The sequence below is a fragment of the Protopterus annectens genome, chromosome 9.part0, assembly GCF_019279795.1.
Source record: "Protopterus annectens isolate FY-2018-M chromosome 9.part0, PAN1.0, whole genome shotgun sequence".
Lineage (NCBI taxonomy): Eukaryota > Metazoa > Chordata > Ceratodontiformes > Protopteridae > Protopterus > Protopterus annectens.
In genome coordinates, this window is record NC_056743.1 from 1,153,539,203 (window position 1) to 1,153,552,417 (window position 13,215).

The 13,215-nt window shown below is 41.9% G+C and overlaps 1 protein-coding gene across 1 annotated transcript in view; it reads left to right on the forward strand.

The window, feature by feature from the left end:
* RNF20 (ring finger protein 20) overlaps positions 1-13,215 on the forward strand; it is a 1,863,764-nt gene that overhangs the window by 393,178 nt on the left and 1,457,371 nt on the right. Inside the window, exon 8 of the mRNA XM_044084026.1 lies at positions 8,515-8,592. Within this exon, the coding sequence (XP_043939961.1) occupies positions 8,515-8,592 (78 nt within the window). The remainder of the gene's footprint in view (positions 1-8,514; positions 8,593-13,215) is intronic.

The following is a 13,215-nucleotide window of genomic DNA, read 5'->3' on the forward strand; positions in this document are numbered from 1 at the left end:
TCTAAACTCTTGTGGTGGGTGTGGCCTACACCCTTCTAAGCTGGGAATTGTTGGTGAATTGCTGCTTTATTTAAATCATTTTTGCTGTTGTGACTGTGGTTTTATGCACTTGGGATTTCTAGTACTTCTGCACTTTATAGTATAAGCTAGATTCAGACTTGCTGGATATAGAGTGTTTGTATCACTTGAGCACTAAACCCAGCTCTTCAGAGATACTGAATGAGTTGAGGCATCCGTTGCTTCCAACTAACTATAATTGCCTGCTTTTGCTGTTACATTGCATGTTTAATTTGTTTTTGCATTCTTGAATTGTCTGAACTGTTTTTGCCACATTTTACTGTATACTGTACTATTGTAGCTGAAGCATAGCCCAGTTCCAGGTTTGTTGTTTCTGGTTCTGTTTTGTAACTTATGACCATCCAATACAAACCATCCTTGTAGGTGAAGGGCCATCTGCATCCTTGTGGGAAGAGAGTGCTGTTTGGGTCCCATCTTATTTGAGGTTGATTGGAGTGGTGCTCAGACATAGCATCATTATTGGCTAGTTTTGAGTTAAAATGGTTATGTCTTGTTTTGTTTAAGGCCTATGTTTGCACTTGCCGGCATGTAGCACACCATTGTGCACTGTCACATGGTGGTCACCGTTGGTGGTTTGGACGCAAACGTATTGCTTATTAAATTTTCCCTTAGCACTTAACTTGTAGTCTTCCAGAGGTTTTTTTGCAGCCCTGCTTTACTGTCAGGTGGAACACTAAGCCTACCCTCAGAGGTAGTAACACACTTCTCATCTACTAGCCATTCCCCAGTGTGACCTCTTTTCCTGACCATATAAATTTATCTGACACTATGGATGGACAATTTCCCCAGCTTGGTTGGCATGGGCAGACTGAGGCAGTGTAGCAACTGCCTCGTGTTCGCCGACAACCCTCTATTCCTAGTCCACACACACTCAACATGAGAGATGCAACTGTATTAAGAACCTTGAATCCATGCTTTCACACACCATTTAGTACATATGACAATGAGTGGGTTGTCAGCATGCACACCCACTTCCTGCTCCACCCAAACCCACATTACACATACCTACATATATGGAGGTCCTCACCAGAAACATGCCTTAACACCAGAGACCTCCCAAACAGAAACACAAGCATGCTACACTTAATACTTCCTGTGCAGTACACAGTATACATAATGGTTCAGGTACCAGTGTCTCACTAGTCAAGCCCTTAAGGAAACCACAAAGTCAAACATATTAGTTATAGGCAATTCCATCATGAGGAGAGGTAGATGTTGCTGTCACCAGGCTGGATAAGGAAAAGATCAGTCAGCTGTCTCAGGAGCCTGGATACGCCGTATCACACATGCACCCAAGTCTCTCAACAGCAGGTACTGTTATGACGCCGTCATAGTCCAAGTTGGTGTGAATGACTTGAGAGTTAACTCTCTGGACTATATGAAGAGAGACATGACTGAGCTCTCGGACCGTGTGTTTCAGGCAGGTATGTCCCTAGCCTTAAGCAGCATTTTACCTTCACCTAAGATGATGACTCAGTACAAACAGAACATGATTAACTTCAATAATTGGCATAGTTGGTATCTGTCAGCCTGGGATGTGATGAGAGACAGATCTTGATGCTTTGCCAGAGATTATCTTCATCTATCATCCCTGGGAGTTTGGCTACTGGCTAAGGCTCTTCCCACCCCCATAGAGCCTTTTATAGGCAGTGTCTCAAGGACAAAATTCCCGACATAAAAACATCTAAAAATGACCTCAAGGTTATGCTGCTAAATGCTAAGTCTTAACACGTAACTGCACTCACTGGAAGCAGTCCTCACCTTGGAAGATGCAGACATTTGTGCAGTCACGGAGACCTGGTTCAAGGCTGTGGAGAGCACCCCAATCATACTGGGTTACATCTCCGTTTGTATGTTCAGACCACAAACTGAAGGCGGTGTATCAATTTTCATTAAAGATAAATGCACCTCCGGATTGGTCAAACAGCATGATCCCTGTAGATACTTCAGGTGCAATTAACTTTTGGTAGAACACCTGTTAAGAGTCACTGCCAACAACACAACCCCCTCCATGAATCAGGATACCCACTATACCTATTTGGATCTACTTGAGTCTATCAAGATACATCCGAACACCATGGGTTTTGGGTGACTTTATCCATCCATTGACTAGGCAAATTAGTCGTGCTCAAACTCACTTGCCCAAATGTTACTCAGCTTTAACTCCAATGCCCTGGATCAGCTGGTTGACACCCTGGATCTGGTGCTTACCAATATGGGACACCACTGTAGCACCCCCACTGTGAGGTCTTCCCTGATGCTATCTGACCACAAATCAATCTCATTTTAAGTACCCCCCCCCCAACAGCAAATAAACAAAAAGAAACTTCTCTAAAGCAGATTATAATCTCTTACAGGGTGGTACAAATAGGTTCTCTGCACCTCCTCCCTCAGATGGAACTGGCAACTATGCCGACTTCAACACCAGTGCTATATACAAACACCTGTATAACTGCATTGACTTGGCCGTTCCTTACAGAACCAAAACAAACTCTTCAAGGAAGAGCAAACCTGTCTGGTAGACAACTGCCATTAACAGGCTTTACAAGAAGAGGAAGAAATTGCTAACTAAGAGTAATAGGGAGCGAGCCCTAAACTGGAAACGCTCCATCTTAAACTAATAAGACTTTTTGTGAAGTCCTGCAAAGCAAACTATGAATCCAAATTAGCTTCCTCAACTAAAGACAACTATAAGGCATTTGCATCTGTAATCTAAAAATAAAGGTCCAGATTTGTGGCGTACTTGCAGTTAATGATGCTACATATACTGAGCCTGTGGACATAGCTAACCTGTTGGCCGACAGGTTCTATGAAAACTTTACTCCTCTCTCCCTGCTACACATACCCCATGACGTCCTTGCCACCTGTCCCCTTCCTTGTATCTCTAAAGAGCAGTCATTAACACCCTGTCTAAGGCCAGGAACATAGCATCTATGGGACATAACATTACAGGCTGTGTCCTGCATGGGCTCCAACAAGAATTAGCAACACCATTGGGTACTCTATTCAATCATAGTGTAAGCACCGGCTTCTTCCCATCTGAATGGAAAACCGCCACTGTTACTCTCTTGCACAAGGGAGGTGCTTCCACTTTCCCTGGTAACTATAGCCCTATTAGTCTGACCCGCCTTATCTGCAAGGCCTTGGAGCGAGTCCTCATGGACCTTATCAACAAAGATATAGTTAATCTCCAAACACTTGACCCTACTCAGTTTGGATTTGTCAAAGGGAGATCATGCCTGTTAAACCTGGTGTAATCCTGTGAGACGGTCACCGAGGCCCTGGATGACGGGAAGTCTTTGCATACAGCCTGCCTAGATTTACCAAAGGCATTTGATACGATCCCCCACTCAGGCATCATTGACAAATGCATCCAGCTAGGTATCAACCTTATATCGTTAGATGGGTCGCTAACTGGCTCACTGATAGAACCCATATAGTCAAATTAGGGAAATCCACCTCCAACAGCAGACCTGTAACCAGTGGTGTTCCACAGGGATCAGTCCTGGGACCTCTACTGTCTGGAATCCATTTTTCTGAAGTACAAGTATAAGCTAAATATCTGTGGCTGACAGTTTGCTGTTGACTGCAAACTGAGAGCGATCATAGAATCTCCAAATGATGTCAACATCCTAAGATCTTTCACAAACAAATGATTGGTGCCAAAGTCATGGCCTTAAACTCAGTGCAAAAAAATACATCATCCCTTACAGTAAGGGTAATGTTCCTGCTAACTACCACATGAATAGCAACGCCTTAAGTACGCACTCAGTGGTGAGAGATTTGGGCACTTAGGTTGACAGCAACCTCATCTTTGACTACCATGTGTTCACAGTGGTGAGAAGGGCATTATATTGCTCATCTCATAAGTAAGGGCATTGCCTGCACCAAAAAAGAATTTATAACCTCCCTGTACTCCTCCCTCATCTGACCAATAATTGAGTACAACACCCCTATTGGTATGTACTGTTCCAAGCAGCTGCAGCAATTGGAGAGACCACAAAGATTCCTCACAAGGAAAATTCTAGGTCTTCAGCATTTGTCCTATGTGAAGCATCTGAAATCACTGACACTTTATTCTGTTTCATACAGACTACTCAGAGGTGATCTCTGCCTTGCATGCAGGGCAATCTCTGACCCTGCTTTATTGGAAATGCTGCATCTCCATAAATCAAATGGCACGAGGGTTACCGCTCTAAAGACCTTAACCTGGTATGTGACATTAATAGAACCTGCTTGAGAGACAAATTTGTCTCCCAGAGGTTACCACACCATTGGAACAGGCACCCACTTCATGTCAAATAGGGCACCTCATTGGCCCTCTTCAGACACAATCTGGACGATTCGATGGATAACTTTAAATTCACCCTCTTGGACAGGGGCAATAGGTGCTGATCGTGGAAATAAGATTAGAACTTGGCTAGGTTTGTAAGGGCCATAGGGCTATTAGGGTCTATATTAGATAATCGAACGTTTGAAAGTTCAACTGTCATATGGGTTGACACCATATGATCGAACTTTCAAAGGTTCGAATGTCTAATAAAACAAAAAAAATATACAAAAACCCTAAGTGAACGTTTAAGCGGGAGGTGAGGGGCATCCCCCCACACATCCCCCACGCCCCCTGCACATTAAATATACCAACTCCGAGATCGCACTACAATACAGAAAAGGGAAATCTTCCCTGTACGGAGATCTGTTAAAACGTTCGAACTTTCAAAAGTTCGATTATATGGTGTCGACAATATGAAGCTCAAACTTTTGAAAGTTCGACCATTCAATATAGACCCAGCTATTAGCCTAGTAACTGCCTATGATCCCATGCATCTCTTTACTTTACTTGCTGCCTCTTGCTTAGAGCAACCAAGCTTGACTTGTAGTATAATATGCTCTCTTTTTTCACTCGCTACTCTGTAGTGCTCATTTTTATATGCCAGGTTCAAGGTCTTTGCACTTCAAAGAAAGAATGAGGCAGTTGCTCCAGATGAATGAGGTACATAAGGTGCATAAATACACATGTCATGAGAAAGACCTGTCATTTACCAGCTATTGTAAGCTGTTATGCACATCAGCTGGCTCATGCTTATACACCTTATGTGTCTTTCTCTTTGTATATTTGTAGTATAGTATGCATATGTATATAGTTGCGTTTGCAAATAGACACAGGCACATTCAGAAGTACATATATACATGCATATATATATTTTTGTGTGTGTATACACACATATATTTATGTATCTGTGTGTGTGTGTGTATATATATATATATATATGGGTCTACTTTGTTTTGTTGAATCTCATTTCACTGAATTTCATTTCATTTCACCCCGACCACTTCGCTGAAAACTCAAATTACTGAAAACTAATTTCACTGAACTGCAGTTGGTATATATGGCACTGTGTAGACTACTGTAAGGTAAGTAAAAGTAAGATGCCCTTTTTCTCCACTGTAGTGTGATTCTGGAGTTAGTATGTATAGTTAGGGTGACTTGAATATTAACTGGTCCTCCATTCAGTCCCTCACAAACTCCCTAAATATTAACCTAGATAATTTCTCTCAATTTATCAATGCCATAACTAGACCCTCCAAAGACACCACCAGTGGTAGTACCTTAGTCTGGATCTTAGTCTCTCACCCTCATTATTTCCCTGATAGTGGCATGCTTCCACATTCTCTGTGACCACCTCCCCACTTTTGCTCACTGCCTTCCTTCCCCGATACAGCTATCTCATAACTATATCTCTACTCGCTACCTAAAAAACTTCAATCCTAACACCTTTTCTAACTCTCTAAAATCTATAAACTGGGGCCCTCTAAAAACTTTAACCCTAGAAAATGCTGTTACCTACTTCAACACAACTTTCTTAAACCTCTTGGACAGCTATGCCCCCCCTAAAATCTAAAAGAATAAAAAGCAATACCTCCCCTTGGCTAACCAAAAACACTATCTGTCATGCGCCTTAAGAGACCAAGCTTGGGTTCACCACCAGAAAAACTAAGTCTCCCTCCACTCTTAATGAATACAAAACACTACGCAACAAGGTTAAAAAGCTTATTATAGCCGACCGAAAAACTTATTTTTCCTCACTACAAAACAGCTTTAAAACAAAACCACAAAAATTCTGGAACAGTATTTCCACTCTCCTCAGTCCTGGCAAAAAAGAAAACACTTGTCCAGACCCTAATGCACTAGACACAGATCTGGCCTCGCCAAACTAACCTCAACCTTCTCTAACACTACACCCCCTACTTCTTCATCCCCTCCCAAGGCTTCATCCTCACATCACTCTCATGCACCTTCACCTCTCAACCCACTCCTTCCTGTATCAAGCCCATACCCACATCTATCATAAAAAACTTCTCCAAAAACTAAAACCCTGCTCCATTGCCCCCGATAACATTCCCTCATACTTTCTATCCATAGCTGCCGATGCTATTGCTTTTCCCATCAGTGTACTAATCAACCGCTCAGTCCAAGAAGAATATGTACCCCAACTATGGAAAAAGGCCATCATAGGGTGGCAACAATAGTAATATCACTAACTTCCGCCCGATCCCCGTCCTATCACCAATCTCTAAACTTCTTGAAAAATGTATCCATCTACAGCTTCTTCCCAATCTCAAACAATCATTTACCGACTCCCACACAACACGGTTTTAGACTCTGCCACAGCACAACCTCTGCCCTTCTTTCCTTCCTGGAAATTGTTAATAAAGCCCGCAACTCCAGCTGTACAGTATCTACCCTCCTACTTAATCTATCTAAGGCCTTCGATACCATATCTCATGACCTTCTTCTAGCTAAACTCTCTATTCTAAACCTATCCCCTTCCTCTCTCAACTGGTTCAACAGCTACTTCTCAAATAGACAGCAAGCAAGCAGTCAAATGGAAAAAAGCTACCTCCTCCTTCCTCAACACCCCCACTGGTGTCCCTCGGGGCTTCATTCTAGGTCCCCTGCTCTTCAATATATTCATAAATGATTTCCACCGCTCAATCCCTAATGAAAAACCTTATCCAATATGCCGACGATTCAACTATAATCTGTTCTTCCACCTGCATCCCCACACTCATAAGGCTGACACAAGACGCTTTCTCAACCACTGAACAATGGATGTTAATCACCAAGCACTCAGTGCCTCAAAAACAAAGAAAATGTTATTTACCCCTTCTAAATTAACCATCATAGATAACTTATTCTCCATCAACACCCAGAACAATACTACTCTTGAATTAGTATCTGAGACCAAACTACTAGGCATCCACATTGATGACCAGCTTAAATTTAGCTCCCACCTTCAAATAAATATAAAAAAAAACATAAACTTGGCATGCTCTATCGCCATAATCGCTACCTCACTCTGTTTATTCTCTCTACCACATTTCTCATCCCTTCTCTTCTTTATGGTGCTGCACTCCTAACAAACCTGCAATCCTCTCTTCTTGCTATAATAAAATTGCCAAATTCGCCACAAGTCTTCTACCCATCACTGTGTAGCTCTTCACAAATTAAACTGGTTAGAGCTGCCCAATTATATCACCTATATTCAACTTATTAATGCACACAAACTCATTTTCACCCCATCCCTCTGTCACTCTCTATCCTCCACCTTTAAAATGCACCTCCCTGAAAGACTCTTAAGATCTAACAATCAATACCTTATAGAACTGTACAAACCTACCCGTCCCCCAGGCAAACATCTCCTATCTTTTGCCATTGCACGTCAATGGAACTCATTACCATCATCCATCTGTACCTCCGCAAACCTCTCTTCCTTTTAAAAATCACTTCACTCACACCTCATATCCCAGTGGGAATGCTCCTGCTTCCACCCCACATAATCTGCTCGCCTCTCTTCACCTCTGACATCTCTGGCACCTTAATCTCCTATTCTAATATTGGTTTAGTAGGAACCATTCCACTTGTAAACTACTCAAAAATTCACAAGCTTACTTTATCTCAGAAATTGTATCTTAAATGCAATATTTTTACTTGAATATCTGTACTTAGTGTGACCATACTTGAATTGTAATTCCTGCCTCTGAAACAGTAATTTTTGAATGCAGTGTTTTTATTATGTTTTTACTAGTACTTCTTGTAACCAGAACTTTGTGATTTTCGTTTGCTTATTTTTGGAGCTTACTTACTGTAACCAGAACTTTGATTGTGATTTTCTTTGCTTGTTTTTGAAGCTTTTCTCCCCAGGGCTCCATTGAAAATGGGTTCTTCTTGGCCCAGTGGACTATCCTGTTAAACCAACTGCAAATAAAAAAAATTGAATAGTAATGTACATGAGATCAAGGTAATTAGATTACAGACTGACACTAATTCACATATGTTAAATATCTGCTTTGTAAATTAGAAAACTTAAGAATAAATGTTTCAGTAAAGCAAAATATGTTTATTAATTAATGCTGTTTACAATCATTTTCTAGGTGAATTCAAAAGGCTACAAAGTTTATGGTGGTGCAAGCAGTCTGTATGGAGGCACAATCACTATCAATGCCCGAAAAGTAAGTAGAAATTGCTTGCTGTACACTTTTCATTCAGTTATTTTGTCTATTTTTGCACCTGTTTTATCAGTAAGAACATTTCAGAATGGGGCTTTGTAAGCAGGACTTGGCAGGCATATCAACTTAAGTGTATTTTGTTCGGTTTGTTTTTGAGTTGTAAGTAGTACATTTGGACATGAGATTTTTTTTTTGCTGTGTGGACAGGGTTTAAGGTATCAAATGAGAACAAATCCATTTCAAATAATTCTCCAGTTTGAGAGGCATGAATTTTCTCTCATACAAAAGGCATAATTAACTTTAGAGTTACACACATGATCTTTGAACATTTTGTCATTCAAGACATGTCTGACTTGTCATTTTTGACTTTCCTAGCAGAAACTGGTGATCTGCTAGATGAGCCTAATGTCTGTCTTGAAGTCCTCTTTCTTTTGGGAAGTGACATTGCTTCTCTAACTGCATACATTTTCGAGCAAAAAAGGAAAATGTAGTTAACTTAGTCTTTTGCATGCTAGCTTGAGATCTGTTTTTCTTAAAGATGCTTAGATTTACAATATTTCAGTGGCATGATGAAGCATAATTGGCAGCACACTCTCCTGATCCTACAACTGCAGATGTTCTGCTAGATGTCTTATCTTTGATTGTTTGCAGACGTTAAATTTGATTTCCAGATGTTTTCAGCAAACCTTTCGTAGCCTGTAAAGTGCACTATCTGTCTCCAGGTAGGTTCTAGAATTATAGTAAAGATAAGGAACAAGGCTTGTATACTGTCTGCAATGGATATCACATGTTAAGTTCCTTTTGCAAAGTTTTCATCTTCAAGCCAGGGTGGTGGAGTAAGACGACACAGCTACTTACTGTCCAGGTTTCTTGTATGAAATTTTTTTGGGGGGTGCTTTAGTTTTTTGGTTTCGATTACTACCCCGAATTTTATACTTTTTGACCCTATTCCTGATTTACTGTTTGTTTTAATTGCAAAGTTTTTGATTGTTTTTGTATTACCTTTTTTTTGTTAAGACTGATATCATCCCTGTTGAAGTCTGGTCGTAAGTTTGTTGGTGATAGCTCCTTATTCTTTTACAGGGAGTGTGTGCATTGTCTGAGCAACGTTTCCTTATTCAAAGTTTAGTTGTCTCCTGCATCTGCCTTCATTTATACTTTATATTTCCCATGTGCATGTCTACAGGTTTCAATGATGCCATCACATTTTGCATTGTTTTAGACATCTGGAGGAGCATGTCAGTGTTCTGCACTTGTCAAACTGCCATCTTGTTGCACCAGTTTTTGTCATCACATTGATGTTCTTCGTGTTTCACTGTTGCAGTCATTACATTTGGGTTATCTGCTTGCAGGTAGCCCTCAGTCGGCCTGATTATCAAAGTCTTGGGTCCTGCGTCGGCTGCTGTCCCTTCTTCAGGTCGTTAGGGGTATAAAACTTGCAGCAGACGCCATTACATCAGTCTTTCTTGTCATGCGATGCCCGAAGCAGAAGCAGTTGGCAAGTGCTGGTCAGCCGACTCCTGAAATTTTTGTTTTCGAGTTTCAGAACTGAAGTCTTCAACTAAAGCTAAGTACGCCGTTTGGGAATCTTTTTCTTGGTCCTTCCGATGTCAGTAAAAGTTAATAATTGCATTACTTGTGGAATACCTCACAAAGATTTTCATTCGTACTGTATTCCTTGCCTAGGCCCTGACCACGACGTACCTCGCTGTAGGTTTTGAGCTTTATTTAAACAGCTTACTATCCATCGTCGGAATATTTTCACATCTAACTATTTCGGTTCTCTGTTTAATTATCCAGAAATGTCGTTGGTTAATCTTCCGACTAACAGGATTCCAAAAAAAACGTAAAGATAAAGACAGGCCACCGAGGTCCAAAACTGCAGACGACGCTTCTCCTAAGCCAGTCGCCAGTTCGCCGGTACTCAGTGAGGTGCTTTCGCAGCCCCTGATACCCACTGCTTCTGACTCGCAGGCCTCTGCTGAGACCCATTCGGAGTCCAGTATGCCGTGAGATGCTTCAGCTGTTGAACCCATGGATGTCTCTACCTTGGATGGGTCCTGAGCCACTGTGCAGGCACCGGCTTCTGAGGGTGTATTCAGGCCTACAGACTTGCATATTAAACTGATGCCTCCTTCATTTAGGCCAAAATTTCGACCCATGCCTAAAAAAACAATGCCCAGACTGCATGCTCTCAGGCCTCTAGGCCTAAAATACAAATGATAAAAATGGTTGAAGGTCTTGTAACTCTAATCAGGAGAAGCCACGCCCCCCCCCTTCCTAAGCGACCTAGGGCTGAAGCTGTTTATGAATCTTCTGACCAGGATTCTGATTTTTCTGATTCTTCTGATGGTCTGGATTTGCCCTTATCTACTTATGAGGATTCTGATGCAGAGGACTCTATTCCCTCTGCTTCTCCTGCTGAGGATTTTTCTTTTGGTGAGACCTTACATTCTCTACGGGAGCATTTACAATGGGAAAGCCAGGAATTTTCTGATTCTAAAAAGAGGCTTAGGGATTTCTTACTCCTGGCTCTACATAGACCTTTGGCGCTATACCTTCTGTACTGGATATTGTTGATGCCTTTTCAGAATCTAGTTTGACTCCTGATTCTTTGCTTCCTGCTCCCAGAAAACCTGACCAGTATTATAGGGTTCCTAATTCTCACAAGTTCCTTTTCAGAAATCCTATTGCTGATCCAGAGACTATTTCACAGGGACCTAAGGGCATTAAGGCTGCTACTGCTAAAAATCCTACCCCCTCTAATAGAGATTCCAGGACGCTGGATAGAATGGGTAAGAAGGTTTACACTTCTGCAACCTTGGCCATTAGGGCTTTAAACTGCCAGTTTCATATGTTAAAAGTATCAACAACATGTTATTGGATTGTTTAAATAGAAAATGATGTTGATTCCTGACTGTGCTGAACATAAAGAATTACAGGATTTAATGCATTCTGCTGAACAGGTTGGAAAACGTACTTTGCAATGTGGATTTGATTCATTAGAGGCCTCTTGCAGGGCTGCTGTTACTGGGTCTGTGCTTAGAAGGCATGCTTGGCTTAAGGAGAAAACTTTGCCTGATCATGTTAAAGCTAAATTGTTGGATGCTCCCTTAAATCAGGACCGCCTGTTTGGCAACAAGGCTGAGGAAGTTCTTAAAAGGATGGAAGATGAAGCTAAATCTATGCAAACTGTCAAAGATTTCTTATAGGTTCAGCCTCCTAGATTTAGTAGGCACTGGCCCACTAAGAATTGGTCTTTTCCGGCCCCTTACATGTCTTCTCAAGCCAAACCCAGACACAGCAGAAACACCAGGCTTCAGTCCCAAGGGACGCACAAGACTAAGCAGTGGGGGGTTTCCACTTGCTTTTAAAATTTCCAAGCACTTCCCAACAGAATGCTCCTTTAGGCGGAAAGATTGGTGTGCAGGCCGAAAACTGGAAACTCATTACCCAGGACAAATGGATTTTAAATAGTGTCCAGAGGATACAGATTTCACTTCCACATGTTACCAACTCCAAGCGGGTGGCCAGATCTACCCCCAAATCATTGGACAGAGGCCCAAAATCAAGTACTCTCTCTCTTAAACATGGAGGCTTTTCAGCTGGTACCAGAAGAGGAAAAGGGACAAGTTTTCTATTAGAGACTTTTCCTGGTACCCAGAAAAGGCAATACATGGCATCCTATCCTGGACTTTTTACTCTAAACACCTTCTTGGTCTATTTAAAATGCTGAAGCTTCACCAGCTGCCTCCTGTGCTAGGCAAAGATGCATGGTTAGCAACACTAACCTTAAAAGAAGCATACCTGCACATCCCTATCCAGGGAGTCTTGCAGAAGATACCTACGCTTCAAAGCAGGCTACATGCACTATCAGTTCTCTGCACTGCCCTTTGGCTTATTTACTGTGCCCAGGGTATTCACAAAGTGCCTAGCTCCAGTCATTGCATTTTACAGGCAAAGAAATATTCAAATATACCCATACCTGGACGATTGTCTAATTCAGGTCGAAAGCCAGGGCTTACTTTTGAATCATCTGACCTTTGTTCAAAGGGTACTGACTTGTCTGGGGTACACCATAAATGAAATCACACCTGGTACTCTGTCAATAAATTACATTCCTGGGAGCAAGCTTGAATACAACTTCCCAGATGGCTTTCCTCACGCCAGAGAAACGGATTCATTTGACAACCTACTTCAAAAAAGTGGCCACAAAATCCCAGGTATCTGCAAGGCAAATTTTGTAAGCCTTGGGGTTCATGGCCTCCTGCATTCTTCTAATTCCGTATGCAAGGTTGCATATGAGGACACTACAATGGTATCTCAAAAGCCTATGGTGTCAACATTCACAGGATCTAGAAGCAAGTATTCCAGTCATACCTTGCCTATGCCTAGAGTTCCTGTGGTGGGTAGAGGCCTGCCACCAAAACAGGAGACTACCATTCACACTACCCCCTGCCGCCCAAATCTTAACAGACGCATCAGACTATGCATGGGGGGCTCACCTGGCAGGGAAGTGCATTCAGGGCAAATAGAACCCAAGTCAAATGCACCTGCACATAAATCAAAAGGAAATGTTAGCTGTACAGAATGCACTGACAGCCTTCAAGGACCACATTCTTCCAG